At 45.6% G+C, this 21466-nt stretch overlaps 1 protein-coding gene across 1 annotated transcript; it reads left to right on the forward strand.

Moving 5' to 3' along the window:
- The first annotated feature begins 828 nt into the window (after positions 1-828).
- On the forward strand, positions 829-6028 carry Cxxc1 (CXXC finger protein 1). The gene is made up of 15 exons (XM_051201221.1): positions 829-972; positions 1619-1737; positions 1846-1946; positions 2243-2493; positions 2582-2779; positions 3141-3167; positions 3245-3490; positions 3653-3760; positions 3923-4107; positions 4360-4567; positions 4655-4765; positions 4894-4943; positions 5070-5166; positions 5392-5544; positions 5625-6028. The coding sequence occupies exons 1-15, from the start codon at positions 970-972 to the stop codon at positions 5769-5771; spliced, it is 2004 nt and encodes a 667-aa protein (XP_051057178.1). The 5' UTR covers positions 829-969; the 3' UTR covers positions 5772-6028.
- The last annotated feature ends 15438 nt before the right edge of the window (positions 6029-21466 follow it).

The following is a 21466-nucleotide window of genomic DNA, read 5'->3' on the forward strand; positions in this document are numbered from 1 at the left end:
CCACAGATATCTGGTTGGTGTCAGATGAGAGGAACATCTGGTTCCCTCCTGTACTTTCCTATAACTTGATCTTGGCAAGTTGGCAAGAGCAGCTCAAACAGGCAATATGCATAGTAGGGGTCTTTCACTAGTACTTGAGAGGCAAAAGCAGATGGTTATGTGAGTTCGAGACGAGCCTGGTCTACACAGCGAGTTAAGGACTGCCAGGGATAGACCCTTTCGAAACGTAAAATAAAACAAAACAAAACAAAACAAAAGGAAAATGAAGTCAGATCTGGCTGAAAAATATGAAGGGCGAGGAGGGTAAAAAGTGGATAAACAACTTTGCGACTACAACACGACATTTATTTCTTCTGCGCAGGCCTGGCATCCCATTGATAAATGTCGAAGGGTAAAATAATTGGATGGAAGAATGAATGAGACATGATCTAGGCAGTAACAGAGTTATCCTGTCAGTGGCAGCAGCACCCAACCTACCAAGTCAACTATCAAGAAGGCCACGCCCTTTGGCAGCAAACCGGAAGCTGCCGCTCGTTGCCTAGGAGCCCGCCCGACTAGGCGTAAACAGCTGATGACGTCTGCGTCGCAGCCGCGAAGCAAGCGCGGCCATGTTGCCCTCTGGCGGCCACCGTACGGACTTTGACTGGGAGGGTGGCGGCGCGCTCGGAGGATCTGCATTCTGGGCGCGGCCATACTCCCGGAACGTACGCTGTTCGCTACCTTACGGACTCGATGGTTAAGATGGCGGCGCCTGGGCGACGTTCGCCGCTGTCGGTGGGCGACCTGTTTGTCCGCGGCTGAGCGGTCGTCCCGGGCGAGAGGACCGAGAGTGCGGTGCGGCGGGGGCGGGACCGGGAGCGGAAGTGGTTTGTGGGCGCCTTTGCCACCGCCGCGGAAAGCTGCCCAGGGGCTCGTTCGGTTCGCGGGGTGCTGCCGGGGGTCCAGAGCGGCTGCGCTGTGAGCGGAGATATGGTGAGTGCCGGGCGGCCGCGAGGCAGAGGCCGGCGGGGTTGGCAACTGCTGCCTGTTGGCGAGGCGCATGGGGTTTCTGCTGAGCTGAGCTGGGGGCCCATGGCGAAAGGTGTGTGCTGGGGTTTGAGGCGAACCGTCTGTGAGTTCTTTGATGAACCGTTGTAGGGGGTCCACAGTGTTACTCCAGACAGCAGATTTATGGCACGCCTTCACGTGAGGGTCCTGGTCAGAGAGATGAGGATTTGGCCATGAGTGTTACACGGGCTCTGGAGAACCGTCATTGGGGGTAGAGGGTGGGGTGGGGTCTGTGAACTAACTTAGACTTGGAAGCCGGGATGGGACGGCAGCAGAATAGATCAAGTTGCTTCTGGGTAGAACTCTTGAAGGTGACAATGTGGTAAGTGTTTGTGATGAGCGGGTAGAGTGACAGGATGCCCGTCAGTGAGGTGTGTGAGGGGTGAGCAGTATAAGCCAAAGTAATGAGGCCCAGGGTTGAGTGATGAGGGTCTGGGTGAACAGTGGTGGAGAGGCTGATGGGAAGCTATGAGGGGGAGGACGTCCAAAGACACAGTCGGAACCTGTGTTGAGCTGTAGTGGAGCTGTAAGTGGGAATTAAGGAGTTGTCGTTGGGGGGTGGGTCTCACAGGAAGGAGACGGTTCAGACCTCGAGCCTCCAGACGCTGGGGAGGACAGCAAGTCTGAGAATGGGGAGAATGCTCCTATCTACTGCATCTGCCGCAAACCAGACATCAACTGCTTCATGATGTGAGCTAGGGAGAGGCGGGCTGGCGGGCGGGCTGATGCCTGTCGGGGTTGGGGGATCCTGAAGAAGTGCACCCCTCATGTCTCTACCACTTGCTCCGTTATATGCAGTGGATGTGACAACTGCAATGAATGGTTCCATGGGGACTGCATCCGGATCACTGAGAAGATGGCCAAGGCCATCCGGGAATGGTATTGTCGGGATTGCCGAGGTGAGCCCAATGTCTGGGCGGGGAAGGCAGGTGGGCTCCAAGAGATGAAGAGGAACCATAGTGGGAGGGATCATGGATAATCAAGGTGTCCTCTGTGGACTGAGTGATTGTTGGTCTCTGGTGAATTGGAATGCCATCTTCAATGTGATCAATAATGGAGGACCCTAGAGGAAGGGGCAGCTCTCTCTTATAGCATGAGCCGGAGAAGAAGCTGAGGGTGGGAACAGAGAAGAAGGTTCTGGGATCATTCATATCCCTCCTGCAAATCCACTTTGGTCTTACTCTTTGCCTCACAGAGAAGGACCCGAAGCTGGAGATTCGTTATCGGCACAAGAAGTCCCGAGAGCGGGATGGCAGTGAGCGGGCCGGCAGTGAACGGGCCGGCAGTGAGCCCCGGGACGAGGGAGGAGGGCGCAAGAGGCCTGCTTCAGATCCAGATTTGCAGCGCCGGGCAGGGGCAGGGACAGGGGTTGGGACCATACTTGCTCGGGGCTCTGCTTCGCCCCACAAATCCTCTCCACAGCCCTTGGTGGCTACACCTAGCCAGGTGAGTGACTGCGGTGGTTGGGGTGGCTGAAATTCTGCTCCGGCCTCCATTTGGGTTCCTGATCTCTACTCTGTGCATTGACTCCTAGCATCACCAGCAACAGCAGCAGCAGCAACAACAACAGCAACAAATCAAACGGTCAGCCCGCATGTGTGGTGAGTGTGAGGCGTGCCGGCGCACAGAAGACTGTGGCCACTGTGACTTCTGCCGTGACATGAAGAAGTTCGGGGGCCCCAACAAGATCCGGCAGAAGTGCCGGCTTCGCCAGTGTCAGCTGCGGGCACGGGTGAGTATGGACAGAGCTGGGCAGATTCAGGTGGGAGAGCATGGCTGGGAGGCCCAAGTAGGACTGCTTGAGCTATGGATGAGAAAGTGCAGGTGGGGTGGGTCTTCATTATGTCCAGATGAGTGGGAGGGGACCTAGCATGTTCAGGTGAATGCCACATGACATAACTAGCTGGCAGGGACATAAATTTTTAGGTAGTCAGGCATGCCAGGATACAACAGGTAGGGCTGAGCATATCTCTGAGGTGAGGGGAGGGATAAAACTACATTTGGCGAGGTCAGGCAAGGATGAGTAGTTGGGGATAGGACAGGGTGATCCTCCACTTTCCTGGGGCTGACCTAGGCCTTCCTCCTGCGCACAGGAATCGTACAAGTACTTCCCTTCCTCGGTGAGTCCAGCCCCCCAGGGCGGGGCAGGGCATGCGGGCAGGGCGGTCAGGGCCAGTCCTGAGATTCTGCCCCGCAGCTCTCGCCGGTGACGCCCTCAGAGGCCCTGCCAAGGCCCCGCCGGCCACCACCCACTCAACAGCAGCCACAGCCATCTCAGAAGCTAGGACGCATCCGTGAAGATGAGGGGACAGTGTTGTCATCCACGGTCAAGGAGCTACCAGAGACTACAGCAACACCTGACCCACTTTCAGATGAGGACCTGCCATTGGACCCTGATCTGTACCAGGACTTCTGTGCCGGAGCCTTTGATGATCATGGCCTAGTGAGTAGCAGGAACATCCTGAGGTCGGGAAGAAATGGGACAAAGTGAAGTCACAGCATGGGAAAGACGAGGTGGAGGGCACATAAGGCTGCTTTGGGAAATGAGTAGGTAGGGGCTGTTGTCCTGAGTTGTCAGGTGGGTCAGTGCATGCCCTGCTTGCAGCCCTGGATGAGTGACGCAGAAGAGTCCCCATTCCTGGACCCTGCACTGAGGAAACGGGCCGTGAAAGTAAAGCACGTGAAGCGTCGAGAGAAGAAGTCTGAGAAGAAGGTGATGGAGAGGGAATGGGTGTTAAAGGAAGGATGGGGCAGGAAGGGAGATGGAGAAGTCAGGGGCTGAAGAGGGAGAGAGCCAAAAGGCTGGAGTGGAGAAGCAGAGAAGGCCCGAGGCTAACCTCTGCTGCACCATGACATGACATGTCTTGCCCCTTAGAAGGAGGAGCGATATAAACGACATCGACAGAAGCAGAAGCATAAAGACAAATGGAAACACCCAGAGAGGGCTGATGCCAAGGACCCTGCATCACTGCCACAGTGCCTGGGGCCCGGCTGTGTGCGTGCTGCCCAGCCTGGTTCCAAGTATTGCTCAGATGACTGTGGCATGAAGCTGGCGGCCAAGTGAGTTTTCCTGGGGCACTGAAGGGAGTCAGGAAGTAGAACAGACATGGCCAGACTTTCTCTCCAGTTAGCAGTCTATGTACTGTGCAATCAAGCCCCCCATGGCCATATGAACCCACCATTCAGTCACCATCTGCCCTTCCCCCTACCACTCACCCACTCATCATTGTACCGTTTCATTGTCTGTCCCTTGCTCACCCCACTTAAACTGCTTTTGGTGCTTCCCTGCTGCACCTCACTGTCTCCCTGCAGCCGAATCTATGAGATCCTCCCGCAGCGCATCCAGCAGTGGCAGCAAAGCCCCTGCATTGCTGAAGAGCACGGCAAGAAGCTCCTTGAACGCATCCGCCGTGAGCAGCAGAGTGCCCGCACTCGTCTTCAAGAAATGGAGCGCAGATTCCACGAGCTTGAAGCTATTATTCTTCGTGCTAAGCAGCAGGCTGTGCGTGAGGATGAGGAGGTAAAAAGATGTATAGCCATGCCATCATAGCAGGGCAGGAACCAGTACCTTGCCCTGCTTGGCCTCATCATTCTTTTCCCCATACAGAACAATGAGAATGACAGTGACGACACAGATCTGCAGATCTTCTGTGTCTCCTGCGGGCATCCCATCAACCCACGTGTTGCCTTGCGCCACATGGAGCGTTGCTACGCCAAGGTCAGGGGCCATTCTAAAAGAGTGGATGGGGTGGGGATATCAGTGGCCCAAAAGGCCCACAGATTGGTCGCATGGGTGGTATCTTAAGAGGGCACCCAAAGTCCTTTTATTTGTGCTCATCCTTCCAGTATGAGAGCCAGACATCCTTCGGGTCCATGTACCCCACACGCATTGAAGGGTGAGTAAGGGCGCCATATAGTGTTAGGAGGGGTGGTTAAGGCCGGGGGTTGGAAATGGGATTATGTGTGGAACTTGAAGTGGTCAAGGAGCTATTCAAGGCTACCCTCCTGTTAATCTCTGCCAGGGCTACCCGACTCTTCTGTGACGTCTACAATCCCCAGAGCAAAACATACTGTAAGCGGCTCCAGGTGCTATGCCCTGAGCACTCACGGGACCCCAAAGTAAGATTTTCCTTCAGTTATCTGCATCCTGCCCTTCCCTGCCTCAAGTCACACATCCATGTGTTCCTTTATCCCTCCTTTTCTCCTCTTTTTTTTTTTTTTTTCTGTCAACTTCATTTCCTCTCTTTCCTGTTAGTCATCTCCAGGCCCTCCCCCTTTTGACCCCTCACTCTCTTTCAAATTCTCCATTCTTCCTCTTCATCTCTACCCTTGTTGCCCCTGCAGGTGCCTGCTGATGAGGTCTGTGGGTGTCCACTTGTACGTGATGTCTTTGAGCTCACAGGTGACTTCTGCCGCCTGCCTAAGCGCCAGTGCAATCGTCATTACTGCTGGGAGAAACTCCGGCGCGCAGAAGTGGACTTAGAGCGCGTGCGGGTGGTAGGTTTTATGCCGAGCGTGACTGTAGTCAGCCTGAGCTCTGGAGCTGCTTCTCATGCCTCCTTCCTCTTCCTTGGCAGTGGTACAAGCTGGATGAGCTGTTTGAGCAGGAGCGTAATGTTCGCACAGCCATGACCAACCGAGCAGGATTACTTGCCCTGATGCTGCACCAAACGATCCAACACGACCCACTCACTACCGACCTTCGATCTAGTGCTGACCGCTGAGCTTCACCAGCCTAGAGCCCCTCACCCCTGCATTCCAGTTAGGGGAGCGGCCCTGCGCATCCCTGGCTTTTTGTTCCTCCACTCATTTGTTTATTCCACTACTCCTTAGTTATCCCTGTGCCCATCTACATTTTGACTTCCATCTGTCCCTCTCCATATTCAGTGCTGGGGTGAGACCGTGGAGTTTACTCATCCTTGTCTATACCCATCCCCTAAGCAAACGGGTTTTGTTAATAAAAATTTTGAACAACCAACAAGGATAGCTCTTGACAGTCTTCATTCTTCTGTTTTCAGTTGTAGGCCCAGCCCCTGGACAAGGTGGGATATCTGTCCTCCGGAGAGGCTATGGTAAATGAGCAGGCTGGGATGTTCAGCAGACTCTTGTGCTCCCCTAGGCTGTGAGAGTGTGACCTATTTGAGGAAATTCCAGGGATCTGTACTCATGCTCCTGTCATGTCTTGTCATCATTATCTGTGCTCCTTTGTGTGTGTGTACATGTGTGACATGGTGAAAACCATGTTTTTGGACCAGAGGCATGTGTTCCACAGAACTTAGTTTCCCAGAGGTCTCTGGCATTCTGCCCCTATGCTTTGTTCCAGTGTACTGATCAAATTCTGTGTATTTGGGTTCTGTAGCTTATCTTTCTTGATTTTTATGCTTCTAACTAGCTCTTATAACTTAAATTCACCAGTTTCTATTAATCTACTTTCTGCCTCATGAGTTTAGGACTTCATTTCTGTACTGTCCATCCTGCTTGTTCTGTCTCCTGGCAATTCCATCCTTCTTCTGGGCATCCTCTGTGCCTAGAAATCCTTAGCTATTGGCTGTTTAGCTCTTCATTAAATCAATCACATTGACACATCTTCACAGTGTACAAAAAAATTATCCCACTACATACCCTCTTAAAGTCTCTGCTTTTTGTTGTTATTTTGTTTGGTTTTGTGAGCTGACAGCCCAAAGAAAAACCAACCTACACACAGCCTTTCATTTTCTGTGGGAACTTAAGCGTAACCTCTTCCCCAACACAACATATTTTTTACTTCCATTTTGAAGGTAATGCATTTTTAAAAAATATATAGGTTGGTTTAATTTAGCAGTTTTTATAATCCAATGTCTTTCAGCAGCTATTGCTTGCTCATCAGCAATCAAAAATTTAAAATCAGTAAGGCACCATATAGGATCCAGACCCTCTGTGTATATTCTAGCTTTGTGTGTCTTAATATAATAATAAATATTATTTTATTCTTTCTTCAAAGACTACCTTATTATTTATAAACTTATTTTTTCTATGATTGTCTATACACGTTTTCTTCTTTAAGCTTATACATATTTTTTAAACACACTAACCTGTTTAGAGGTGTTTTTCCATCAGGATCTGTCTTTACGGAGTGTCAGCAGCATTCTCACTGTGTGAGACAAGAGTTAACTACCATGTCAGCCACCATGCAGCTCAGCTTAGTACATGGTGCTGGCATGTGGCACTGCCAGCTGGCTGCAGTCCACAGGCAATGGCCAGTAGCCAGTCCCTGTATGTCACTGGGCCTGAGAGACCATGGTCATCAGGACACCATGTCTGACTCTGTGTTCCAAACTTTTTCTTTAAGCTTTCTCAGTGTGTAGCCCCACGCTGTGTGCCATTTGTAGATGGATTAGGGGCAGGGGCACCGGCTCAAAAAATGAGATGGAAACTTAATTACCAAAGCTCAGCTTATAGCTTAAGCTTGTTTTTAAAATAGCTCTTAAATTAATCCATTTCTATTCATCAATGTGCTGACATGTGGCTAGTGGCCCTTACCTCTCCTCCTGCATATCTTGCCCCCTCTGTGTCTGACTGGTGACTTCCCCTTTCTTCTTAGGACACTCTGTCCAGAAGTCCCACCTATACCTCCTGCCTATATATTGGCTATTTAGCTTTTTTATTACACCAATCACAGTGACATATCTTTACACAGGGTAATCAAATATCTCGAAACAGAGAATGGCCTGCATACCAATACCTTTGGTCCCCCTTTTAGAGTTGACCTGAGCATATGAAAGGCAGAGGAAGACTGGCAGGGCAGTTAGTTTTTGATCTGTTATTTAAAAGATAGTGTCTCAGTTTGGTGGCATCTAGGTGAGTACCCGATGTAGTTGGTCTACAAGCAGGTGTCCGAAGGCTGTGAGAAGGATGATCCTGGAGTCCAGCAGGGTCCAGAATCCCACAGGGTCCTTTTGTGCACCCTAGGAATGGTACTGCCTTCTCTCTGTGTGTATGTAGGCTGAGGGGAGAATACTGGGTCAAAAAACATTCCGGGCAGAATGATGCATGGCTCAATGTAGAGTTCGGCAGGCTGCTAGGGATCCTTGGTTGTCAATGTCAACCTTTTGATGATCCCTGCAGTGTATGACTGCTATTTCCTTGGGGAGACAGCCTTAAGGAGAGCTAGGTTTTCCTTTTTGTTTTTGATGGTTTTTCCTCCCACAACTAGGAGCGCCTTTAACATATAGAATGTGGCATGGACATGAAGGCTGGTGAAGGAATACCTGCGGCCTTTGATGATGTTTACCCAGCTACCCCTTCCTGAGAGAAGCCTAGGAAAGATCAAACAGTGCAGTCTTTTGTGTGAAGGTGCCCAGGGACAGGTCCTGGGTGAAAATATCTTTTTTGGGTGGTTACAGTAGGTCTTGCCCTTTGAGCCCATTCATTATGAGACTGCCTCCACCTGTAAACAAGTCAATGTCAGCCTCAGGCAAGGAGAAGTTTGGGTGGAGATGGGGGTCTGGGAAGAATATCCAGCAGATCCTCACAATTATTTAAGAGTACCTTCAGGTCACTCACTGTCTGGTATTGCTGATACTGGGATGAGACTTTGAACAGTTGTAACAGGGAAATGGGGCTGATGGAGAAGCAGGCTCTATTTGGGAACATAGTCATTTGATATTCATCAGTCATTGGTCCCTGGAAGAGGATCTCCATAAGCAGTAAGCCCTGGCCTAAGGTGAGCTTCAGCCTCCTTTACCAATAGGGCTGGTAGCAGCTATGACACACAGTTGGGGTGACCATTCAGAAGCTAGGCATTCAGATAGGTATTCTTTGGGCCTCTGCTAAGGTCCATAGGTCTGGGTAAGCACACCCTTTGTAATCCCCAGAACTCATGAACAAAAGGGAGGATGGAGCAGTTTTGTCACATCTGGTAAGGCCTGAGCTGGAGCTTGAATTAGAGCATCCTTATACCCTAAAAGGTTCGGTTTTCTATCTCAGTCCATTTTCATGGTTGGTAAGCTGTAGTGGTCAAACAAAGGCCTTGCTTTCTTGGCAAGACCAAAGATCCAAAGACAGCATGAACTTGCAACCCCCCCAACCCCACCCCCCCACCCCACCCAGAAGTTCGCATAGCTGTTTTTGATCTGAGGAATAGGGATCTGCAGGGTGGTTTCCTTTTTGAGCTGCAGTGAGGGTACTCTTTCCTCAGAGATTATATCTTGGGTAGGAAACCTTTGATAGGAGATGTCATTCTGTAAATATGTTTCTCTTATTGGTTAATGAATAAAGCACTGTTGGCCAATAGGAAAGCAAGATAAATGGGACTAGGAGAAAAGGAAGATTCAGGAAGTAGTAGGGAGGAGATTCAACATGTAGAGCTTGAGAGAACAGAGGTCCGGATCCTCTTTTTGGTAAGATGAGACCACATGGAAATACTCAGATTGATAGAAATGAGTTAGTATTTAAGACAGAGCTAGCCAATAAGAAACACTAGCCTCAAAGCTAGGGAACAAGAAGCTGAATCTGAGGTGTGGTTACTGAACCCTTAGAGAAAGGAGGAAGACAAATCTATTTGTTCTGTATACATGATGCCATGTTCCCCTTTGGGGTTAAGGGATATAAGAGTGCTGAAAAAAACTGGTGGCATTTCAACATTAACTGAAACTGCCCTATTGATTTTATTCTGTCTTTTCTTTATCATCTATAGCTAGCCTTTCCCTCATCCACAACCCCCCACACACAGGTAAGAACTTAGGGCTGCTTGGCTGGTTCTGATTGCAGCCCCCAAAAGACAGCTTCAGACACCTCCCAATAAATCTCTTGAGTGAGGATTGTTCTGTGGTGTGACTGTGGTATTCCTGGACTCCTGACTGCTAGAACACTTTTCCCCTCAGAGCTGTAAAACTTCCACTGGGGACCTCTTGTGCAGCAAGAATAATAAAAATCCAGAGCAGATATTGGGGTTAAAGATGAAGAGCAGAGACAGAAAGTGGCCAGCCCCTTGAGAGTCCTCACCTCCACCAATGCTTACACTGAAGGGGTGATCCTGTCCTCAGATTGCATCTCCATACTGCAGTGCTCTCCACCAAACCTCTGACTGCAATGAGCTCCTATCTCCTCTGCCCAGTCACATCATTCCTGTCTCTACCTCCCCAGGTGCTGGGATTAAAGGAGTGTGATCCTAAGAGCTGGGATCAAAGGTGTGAGCTCTGTTTCTGTTTTAGTCTGATTCATTCACATGTAGTCCAGGGTGTAGCCTCTGTCTCCTGAGTGCTGGGATTAAAGGTGTGTGCCACCACTGCCTGGCCTTTATGGCTGTGGCTAGCTTTGCACTCTGATTTTTTTTAATTTAATTTTATATAACAGTCCAATTAAATGAAAACAAACATTTAAAAACAATATTTGGGAATTTGGGCGTCATTCTTTCCAAACTACTTCCTGCTGGTAAGGGGCGCTGTCTTGGGGGATTCGAAGAAGATTCAGATATCCTGGCTGTAGTCTGTAGGGCTGTTTTGTCCAGCTGTTTTGAATGTAGGATCAGCTTGTACTCTGTTTCAGGCGGTCTGGCGTGATCAAACCACATTAGTCTGGAAGGAATCCACATCTTTTCATTTTCTGTGGAAACAAAAATAGAAATCCTTTTCCCCAGTAACTTGTCCTTCAATTTAAATTTTGGAGTCAAAGCATTTTTCTTTTTTAGTTTAATATATTATTTTATATGTTGATCCCAGTTCCATCTCCCTCCCTCCCTCCCTCACTCCCTCCCCCCCAGCCCTCCGTCCCTCCTTCCCTCCCTTTTACCCTCTCTGCCCTCTCACATGCACTCTAAACACCCTCCCCTCCCATCCCCCCACCCCAATTCCATATGTAGGGGAGTGCCATCCAGTTGGGGTCATGTAGATCTGACAGGTCCTGTGAAGTAGGGACTAGGGCTTCTCTCCTGTCTCTAGATTAAGGCAGTTATCCCTCCATGGGGGATATGTTCGCAAAGTTCTTTTGTGAACTAGGGATACATCCTGGCTCCACTGTCTGAGGTCTCTTAGACTGCTCAGTCCTTCTGGCTGAGACCCATAATCAGGGGGGCCTGAGTCAGTCCCATGCTGGCTTCCCAGCTATCAGTCTAGTGGCCCTTAGCTCCTCCTTGTTCAGGTAAGCTGTCTCTGTGTGTTTCTGTGGCCTGGTCTTGTCCTCTCCATCTGCATCTGGGTTCTACTTAGACTCAGTGTTTATGTATGGGTGTTTGATCCTGTTTTCAACAGGCATTAGTTGAGGGCTCCATGGAGAAGTTAGTTGTTGATCTCACTCTCCGGGAAGGGCATTTATGATAGCCTTTCCACGTAAGCTCAACTTGTTAGTTGGGAGCAGTCTTATAGTTCTCCCGACCTTTCTTTGTGTTCAATTTTATCTTCAAACCAATATTGGCTCCCTCTTTTATGTGCTCTCTCTCTGTCTCTGTCTCTCTCTCTCTTTCCTATCTTCTATTCCTAACCAGGCTCAATATTCCTGGTCGCACATGTTTTCCTTTCCTCCCCCTCATTTTCTCCTACTTCTCTCTCCATGAGCTGTCCTCCCCCACTTCACGTGAGCTCTGGGGGACTTACCCCTTCCCAGTTCTGTGAGGGACTTTATATGAATCTCTTAGAATACACCTTATATCCTAGTTCATATGGTGATGTGAATTATAAGCTGGTGATCCTTTGATCTAGGTCTAAAATCCATATATGAGTGAATATATACTGTGTTCCTCTTTTTGTGATTGGATTACCTCATTCAGGATTGTTTCTTCAAGTGCCATCCACTTGCCTACGAATTTCAAGATACCATTATTTTTTTTCTGCAGAGTAGTATTCCATTGTGTAGATGTGCCACATCTTCATTAACCATTCTTCAATTGAGGGGCATCTAGGTTGCTTCCAGGTTCTTGCTATTACAAATAGTGATGCTATGAACATAGTTGAACAGATGTCTTTGTTGCATGGATGTGAATCCTTTGGGTATATGCCTAAGAGGGGGGATTGCCAGGTCCTGTGGTAAACTAATTCCTATTTTCCTGAGGAACCGCCATACTGATCTCCAAAATGGCTGTATGAGTTTGCACTCCCACCAGCAGTGGAGTAGTGTTCCACTTTCTCCACATCCTCTCCAACATGAGTCATCATTGGTGTTTCTAATTTTAGCCATTCTGGCAGGAGTAAGATGGTATCTCAAAGTTGTTTTGATTTGCATTTCCCTGATAGCTAAGGATGTGGAGCATTTTCTTAAGTGTCTTTCAGCCTTTTTCATTTCATCTATTGAGAATTCTTTCTTCAGTTTTGTACCCCATTTTTTAATAGGGTTATTTGGTGTTTTGTTGACTAGTTTCTTGAGTTCTTTGTATATTTTGGAGATCAGCCCTTTGTCGGATATAGGATTGGTGAAAATCTTTTCCCAGTCTGTGGGCTGCTGTTTGGTCTTGTCCACTGTGTCCTTTGCCTTACAGAAGCTATTAAGTTTGAAGAGGTCCCATTTATTAATTGTTTCTCTCAGTGTCTGTGCCCCTGGAGTTATATTCAAGAAGCAGTCTCCTATACCAATTTGTTCAAGGGTACCTCCTACTTTCTCTTCTAAGAGGTTCAATGTGGCTGGATTGATGTTGAGGTCTTTGATCCATTTGGACTTGAGTTTTGTGGATGGCGACAGACATGGGTCTATCTGCAGTCTTCGACACACCCTCATCCAATTGTGCCATCACCATTTGTTGAAGATGCTGTCCTCACCCCATTGTATAATTTTAGCTGTTTTGTCGAAAATCATGTGTTCATAGGTGTGTGGGTTAATATCAGGATTTTCAATTTGGTTCCATTGGTCTACCTGTCTATGTTTATGCCAATACCAGGCTGTTTTCAGAACTATAGCTCTGTAGTAGAGCTTAAAGTCAGGAATGGTGATGCCTCCTGAAGTTCTTTTATTGTATAGGGTTGTTTTGGCTATCCTGGGTCTTTTGTTTTTCCATATAAAGTTGATTATTCTCCTTTCAAGGTCGGTGAAGAATTGTGGTGGGATTTTAATGGGGATTGCATTGAATCTGTAGATTGCTTTTGGTAAGATTGCCATTTTTACTATGTTTATTTTACCTATCCAAGAGCATGGGAGATCTTTCCATTTTCTGGTATCTTCTTTAATTTCTTTCCTTAGAGTCACAAAATTCTTATTATATAGGTCTTTTACTTGTTTGGTAAGCGTTACACCAAGATACTTTATGTTGCTTGTGGCTATTGTAAAGGGTGATGTTTCTCTGATTTCTTTCTCTGCCTCTTTGTCGTCTGAAAAAAATTAGGGCTACTGATTTTTTTGAGTTTATCTTGTATCCTGCTAGTTTGCTGAAGGTGTTTATCAGCTGTAGGAGTTCCCTGGTAGAGTTTATTGGGTCGCTTATGTAAACTATCATATCATCTGCAAATAGAGACAGTTTGACTTCTTCCTTTCCAATTTGGATCCCCTTGATCTCCTTTTGTTCTAGCATTAGCTAGAACTTCTAGTACGATATTGAAGAGATATGGAGAGGGAGGACAGCCTCGTCTTGTTCCTGATTTTAGAGGAATTGGTTTAAGTTTCTCTCCATTCAGTTTGATGTTGGCAGTTGGTTTGCTGTATATTGCCCTTATTATGTTTAGGTACGTTCCTGTTATCCCTGACCTCTCCAAGACCTTTATCATGAAAGGGTGTTGAATTTTGTCGAAGGCTTTTTCCGCATCTAGGGAGATAATCATATGGTTTTTCTTTTTCTGTTTGTTTATATGGTGGATTACATTGATAGATTTTCGTATGTTAAACCATCCCTGCATTTCAGGGATGAAGCCTACTTGGTCATGGTGGATGATTTCTCTGATGTATTCTTGAATTCGGTTTGCCAGTATTTTATTGAGTATTTTTGCATCGATGTTCATCAGGGATATTGGTCTGTAGTTTTCTTTCTTAGTTGTGTCTTTGTGAGGTTTGGGTACCAAAGTTATTGTGGCCTCATAAAAAGAGTTTGGCAATGAACCTTCTGTTTCTATCTTGTGGAACAGTTTGAGGAGTAGTGGTATTAGTTCTTCTTGAATGTTTGGTAGAATTCTGCGCTGAATCCATCTTGCCCTGGACTTTTTTTGGTTGGAAGGCTTTTGATAATTGCTTCTATTTCATTGTGGGTTATAGGTCTATTTAAGTTGTTTGTCTGTTCTTGATTTAATTTTGGTAAGTGATAGTTATCCAGAAACTTGTCCATTTCCTTTGAATTTTCAATTTTTGTGGAATACAGGTTTTCAAAGTATGACCTGAAAATTGTCTGGATTTCCTCTGTGTCTGTTGTTATGTTCCCCATTTCCTTTCTGATTTTGTTAATTTGCATGTTCTGTCTCTGCTTTTTCGTTAATTTGGATAAAGGTTTGTCTGTCTTGTTGATTTTCTCAAAAAACCAACTCTTCGCATTGATTTTTTGTATTGTTTTCCTGGTTTCTATTTTGTTGATTTTAGCCCTCAAGTTGATTATTTCCTGGCGTCTACTCCTACGGGGTGAATTCACTTCTCTCTGTTCTAAGGCTTTCAGTTGCGGTCTTAATTCTCTTATGTGACTATCCTCTGTTTTCTTCATATGGGCACTTAGTGCAATGAACTTCCCTCGTAGCACTGCTTTCAAGGTGTCCCATAAGCTTGGGTATGTTGTATCCTCATTCTCGTTGAATATTACAAAGTCTTTGATTTCTTTCTTTATTTCTTCTTTGACCCAGGAGTGGTGCAATTGCACATTGTTCAGTTTCCATGAGTTTGCAGGTTTTCTGCTATTTGTGTTGTTGTTGAATTCCAATTTTAAAGCATGGTGGTCCGATAAGATACAGGGGACTATTCCTATTCTCTTGTATCTGTTGAGATTTGTTATGTCACCTAATATGTGGTCGATTTTAGAGAAGGTTCTATGTGGAGCAGAGAAGAAGGTATATTCTTTTGTCTTTGGATGGAATGTTCTATAGATGTCTGTTAACCCCAGTTTAGACATAACTTCTGTTAATTCTGTTGTTTCTTTGTTGAGTTTCTGATTTGTGGTCCTGTCTAGTGTTGAGAGTGGTGTATTGAAGTCTCCCACTATAAGTGTGTGAGGTTTTATATGAGCTTTGAGTTTTAGTAGTGTTTCTTTTACGAATGTGGGTGACTTTGTATTAGGGGCATAGATGTTCAGAACTGAGACTTTGTGTTGATGGATTTCTCCTGATATGAATATGAAATGACCGTCTTCATCTCTTTTGACTAATTTTGGTTTGAAGTCTAACTTGTTAGATATTAGGATAGCTACACTTGCTTGCTTCTTATTTCCATTTGATTGGAAAATCTTTTCCGAACCCCTTACCTTGAGGTAATGTCTATCTTTGAAGCTAAGATGTGTTTCTTGTATGCAGCAGAAGGATGGATTCTGTCTTCGTATCCATTCTGTTAGCCTGTGTCTTTTTATAGGTGAGTTAAGGCCATTAATGTTGAGGGTGAGTAAGGACCATTGATTGTTGATGCTTGTTTGATTTAGGTTTGATGTTGGCAGTGGTATTGTGAATATATTAGTTCTGCTTCACCCTTAGTGTTAAGGATTTGTTGGATTTATGATTTTCTTTGGTCGATGTATCTATTTCTTCTAGTTTATCTTCTGTGCCTGAGATTCTCTCTTCCATCTCTTGAATTCTATTGGTTATGCTTGTGTCCGTCGTTGCCGATTTTTTGCCCAGCTTTTCAATTTCCAGCATTCCTTCCGCTTGTGTTGCCTTTATTTTCTCAATTTCAGTTTTCAAGTCTTGAAACGTTTCCTTCACCTGCTTAATTGTTTTTTCTTGGCTTTCTGTACTTTCCTTAAGGAATTTGTTCATTTCTTCCACTTTTTTGTTTGTTTTTTCCTCCATGTCTTTAAGGGATTTTCTCACATCTTCTTTGAGGGCCTCTATCATTTTTATGATGGTAATTTTTAAGTCGTACCCTTCTGCTTCCTCTGCTTTGTTGTTGTGTTCCATTCTAGTTGGTGTAGATTCCCTAGATTCTGGTGGTGTCATGCTTGTCTTTCTGTTGTTAGGTGTTCTCTTGTATTGCCTTCTTTCCATAGCTTCTTCCAGTAGGTGTTGGTGGTGTCTCCCCCCTCTCTCTATGGTACGTCCCCGGTGGGCTTATGTGGGTCTGAGATTCAATATTTGTAGCTCTGTGTGGTCCAAGCTCTCTAGGAGGTTTCTCCACAGACAGGGATCCAGGGATGGGGTCAAGGATGAGGATCCAGAAGAAGATGCCAGCAGGTACTCACAGTGCACCTCTGGCCAATAGCTCTGGCCAATAACCGGCAGAAGAGGACGAGGGCTGAGCTGGAACTTGAGAACCCTTTGCAGGGTAGTGGGATATCAGTGGAAACTGGCACTCTCCAGCTGAGACCTTGTTCTTTGGCAGAGGCCAGGATTTGTGGGTCAAGGATCTTGCCCGCAGGAGCTCCAAGTGGACCCAAAGAGATCTCTGGGAGGGGCCCGGGACTCCAGCAGAGGACTGGAGGCGGGGTCAGAGACCAAGCCGGTGGAAATTACAGGTAGTTCCGAGTGGATAGTCAGGTCTCCTTTGTTCAGAGTTGCTCGGAGAAGTGTCCGAAGTAGGGCGGACTGTTGGCTCCACCCTCTGTCCCAGTGCTCAACCAGAGCGGCAGGGGCAGGACTGTGGGTGGAGTAGGGCACAGGGTGGGGGGGGGTAGGCTGGCGGTGGAGATGGGTGGGGGTGTATCAGAGCTCCAAGGGTGCTCTCGATGGGGACTGGAGACAGGAGCAACAGGATCAGGGCTGCACTCTGATCTTGATGGAAGCTTAATTTGTTATCATAAACAAAACATCACCATACTCCTGCTCTCCTCCCCACCCATTGACTGATGGAGTATTCAATATAAACAGGAGGGTGGTCTCAGCCATTCTCACTCCCCTTCTTACAAGGGCAGGAATAATAGGATCAACAGCTTTAAGGAATCAGAACCTTCAAATTCTAAGATCTCAAGTAGACCAAGATTTAGACGACCTTTGAATCTCCATAGACCAGATAAAAAACAAGTAGAGTCCTTGAGATGTTATTACAAAATTGTAGAGGATAGGATGTTTTACTCCTAAAGAGATCTTTGGTGAAAACTGCTATTTTTAATGCTAATAACTCAGGAGTTGTGAAGGGAGACTTTAGTCCAGGTAAAACAAAATCTAGATCAGAGTACCAGAGGAAGTCCTCTAACTGGTATCTATCAATCAATCAATCAATCAATCAATCAATCAATCAATCAATTTTCTTCTGGTCCCTTTGGCTCACTACCCTAACTGCAGGACTATTCCTCTTGTTACTTCTTGATGTCACCATAGGCCTTGTATTATATCATAAACTGTCTAATTACATATACAAAAATCATCACTGTGGTTAAGATGTTGGCTCTACCAGTCCAATATCAATATACAGCTCAACAATAGTATGAGTCAGTGATTTGATCCACATGATCCAGAGACAGTGGAGGATGCAGTGGCCTAAACAAGTTCATTTTACCCAAGATAGCCATCCTAGGAGTACAGTCTATCAGCAGAATCTGGTAAAGGATTCCTGGGAATTCTAACTATTATAGTTTCTTTACCTGTTTCCCAGCAATATGTAACTGCTGTCAAAAGATTAGCTGCTTGCACTGACTTCTGTAAGCACACTTCTGTGTGTGTAAGAGCAAAGTACACATAACTATAAATTCTTCAGAAATGAAGTAATTGTGGTTTTTGCCTTTAAAAGCTCCCCTCCCCTTTTAGCCTGGGCTGCAGTCTTTTATCCCAATGTGGAAGTCGATGCTGTAAGGGTCCATGAAACAACTAAAGAAGACCCCAAACTCAAGTAGTATGCAAAAACAAAGAACATTTATTCTTCAGTATAAATTCAACATGCAGGGTCCACCATTTGTACAAATGATGACCCTGAGGGGCACATGCAGGCTTCTTTTAAGCATAGCTAGGGGAATTTCAGAGTTGGGACATATTAAATATAATTTATATATTTATAAATTATATAAATATATTTCTATATATTTATATATATATTAGCAGTTATATTAGTATATTTTTGACTGTCTGGGGTTTTAGTTTTTTTTTTTTTAATCATTGGGTATACTTGGCCAAGTTTTGAGGGGGGGCTGTAGGAACTATCATTATGTGATCATTGCTTTGATATATTGTGGGGCTGACCCAGGAGCTCCTGCTGTCTGGGATGTTGTTGTGTTATGCCTGGGATGAGGGACCACCACAGAACCAAGTATCGATGCAAACACACAGGGGCTTATTAAAAACGAACTAGAGCTTGGGCAGTCCAGCAGTACTCCCAAGAAGCAGGTGAGGGTGAGAACAGCCCCAAACCAGCACAGGAGTGAGCTTATAAAGGGAAAACTCAAAAGCTAGGGGAGTGTAAACTTGGCATTTTCTGATTGGTTCATGGGGGATGCTTCCTGGGTCGATTGGCCCTGGGGTTAAGTAAGGATTTAGACATTTTGGTTAGAGCATTTGGTGACCATGATAAAATGTCTGTTTCCTCAGTGTCAGGCTGATCCAGCAGGATGTGGGGGCCCTGGAACAACTTTTAGCTATTTGTGGTTTTTCCAGCAACTGGGTTCACTGTCTGGCCATCAGCTTCTTAAGATAGTGTCCAGCCTAAAATGGCATTAATCTTGCCTGGTGGTGTTTGGCCTCTCAGTTGATTAATAGCCCTTTGTTTAAGAAACTGAATTTTAGACCTAGCTTGTAAAGCTTAATAAAATTCAACAAATTGGATTTGATTGAGTCTGAATGGTCTTTCCTATTAGTTTGCAATCCCCTAACACCACAACACAGCAGGGCTGAGGAGCCATTGGGTGGAGCAGCAAATGGAGTTAGCTTAAAGCAAAACAAGTTACCTTGGTCAGTTCACCATCCTGTTGGCCACTGAGGTATGGGCAAGCTCTCACTTGGTTCCCTCATTACAGGTAATGCATCAAGCCTCCTTCCTGGTTCCCAAGGAAGAAAACTGGCCAGGATGTAGTGCCCCTGGGAAGTGCCAGGAAGTAGTGAGTACCAATCCTGAAGAAGGTAGTCACAGGAACAAAGTGTGTGTGTGTGTGTGTGTGTCCTAGGAAGGAATGGACAGACACTGTGAGGGAAATGAATAACTAAAAACTACGGGACTCGTGGCAAGAAGGGAAAACCAGTAAGAACAAGTGCTTCTGCCAATAGATATAGATAACTCCCTGACTGAGTGCATTCTCCCTGCCCCCCATTATCTTAAGGACAAGGCCACTGAGCCTGCTGGTCCTAGAGAAAGAAACACCCTAACTTTGCAGGTGTACTAAACAATCCCGCCTTGTAAACACTTTGTACTCTATGAAATCTCTGTAACCTTGGAAACCTTATAGGCTGAGACTAGCAATCTCAAACCTCCCCTTCCCTTTAAAAACACCACAATTATAAGGGGCACCTTACTCTTCTGATAGAGTGAGGTCCCAGCTGGTTTGGTTCTTAGCAATAAACCCTTTGCTTTTACAGTCAGGAGTCCTTCCTTGGAGGTTGAGGAAACCCGGTAGGCACAACATTTGGGGGCTTGTCTTGGATTTCCCCCAGCCTCCCAGGACCCCTGACCCTGAAAGGTTAAGCTCCTGGCCAGGGTGAGTGTTCTATGTCTGTCTGTCTAAAAAATATATAGAGGAAGGCTCTCATTCTGGTCCAGCAGTGGACATCTGTATCTGTATACAGGTCAATGGCACCTCAGTGGACGCACTAAAAGGGGTCATAACTGGAGAATTTGGGGGACGCCTCAAGTTCTCATCTGGGCAGGGATCCAGCCAAGAATTGGATTAACCTGACATCTGAGGGTGAAGACTCGGTCAAGGACCGAGTCACCCTACTGGGGAGGCTACCTACCATCCATACTGTGTTTGGCATTATAGACCCTCTGGTAAACGGGGGAGTCAGGCCATCTGAATCCAAGAGAACCTAGTGTATATAAGTCTCTGTGGTGGGCCCTTTGTCTACTTATGGTGTTCATTTGTGTGGTGTATTTTTCCTTTGTCTTTCCCCTATGGACACTACTCCAGACAAAAATTAACATAGGACAGACTCCTTCCTCCTCTGTGTAAAATCATACAATTTCCTGCCGCATCCCCCGGAAGTTACAGCCCGGTGGCAAAGCAGAATACCAGGGTAAACAGCACCCAGCCCCTCCCTCCCCTGGCAATGCAAGCAATGCAGGTACAGGGGGTGGGGGGTGGGGTGGGAGGTTGAGGGGGATGACTTTGATAAATATTTTTATGTCAACTAAAAAATTAAGACTAACAAAATAAATGGAATATAGATTTAATGACTATGTGAAGACTTGGTACAGTCTAATACAAAGAAGACAAAATATAGTAAAACAATGGATGTAAGTCAAATGGGGCTACAAATTCAGAGGTCCATAAAACACACCAAAGCAGCACAGAGAACATCGGAAGGAGCTTTAAAAGTATAACTCTACTTCTCTGGGCAATAAAAGATAAAACAAACAAACAAACAAACAAACAAACAAAGGATTGACCACCCCCCCCAAATCATCATCATAATAGGAGAGCTGGTAAACCCCAACAAAAGTCAACAGTTGAAAAAATGGAGGGTTCAGAGAGGCTCAAATTTTCTGGTATAAATGTAAGCTTTGTTACAAATATAGAGTTAAAACAAAAATGGTTTAAATATTTTTATTGTCTAATGCAAACAACAGTCATTTATGGATATAGCTTAAAATTTATCTCTGAGCTCTGGTCATTACATTCAGATAAAACTGTTTTATGTTTAAATCTGTTAAAAATTAAGCCAGAAGCAGAAATCTGTTGAGACATGTTTAAACTGGGAACAGAAGTTAAAACTTATATATTTAATGGGAACTCTTAGACCCAAAATTTTAGTGATCAAGAAGGACAGGAGTCCCAAGACCAGGGAGAAAATCCCATCCTCAGGAGATAAGCTGTACTTATCTGGAGTCCTTTTGACCTGTGAGAAGTGGATCCAAGTTTTATGACTTTTGATCCTCTGAAGTCTATATGAACTTAATTATATAAAAGGACATAAATGTTTTAGATATATTACCATTACCAATCTGTACTGAAATCCATATTGTAGAAAAAGTGGATAGTGGATGTCTATAAAACAGCAAGAATATACCTTTGAGTCCTAGCAAAAACTACAGATTTTGGTTAGAAGCTTGTACTTTTCTTTTGTCTAAAGAGAGCCAGGTATAGATTGGACAGCAGTGCCTTAGGCCTAATGAAAAGCCCTTTATATTTATAGTTAGATGAAAACCAAAATAAATTATAAAACTTTGAGCTTGTGACTGACAGCAGGTAGTCACCACTCTATTAGCTTATCAGAACTTTATTAAATGTTAAGTTCTGAAATTTTATATTTTAAATTATTTTATATCT

Source organism: Phodopus roborovskii, unplaced genomic scaffold (assembly GCF_943737965.1).
Source record: "Phodopus roborovskii unplaced genomic scaffold, PHOROB, whole genome shotgun sequence".
Classification (NCBI taxonomy): domain Eukaryota; kingdom Metazoa; phylum Chordata; class Mammalia; order Rodentia; family Cricetidae; genus Phodopus; species Phodopus roborovskii.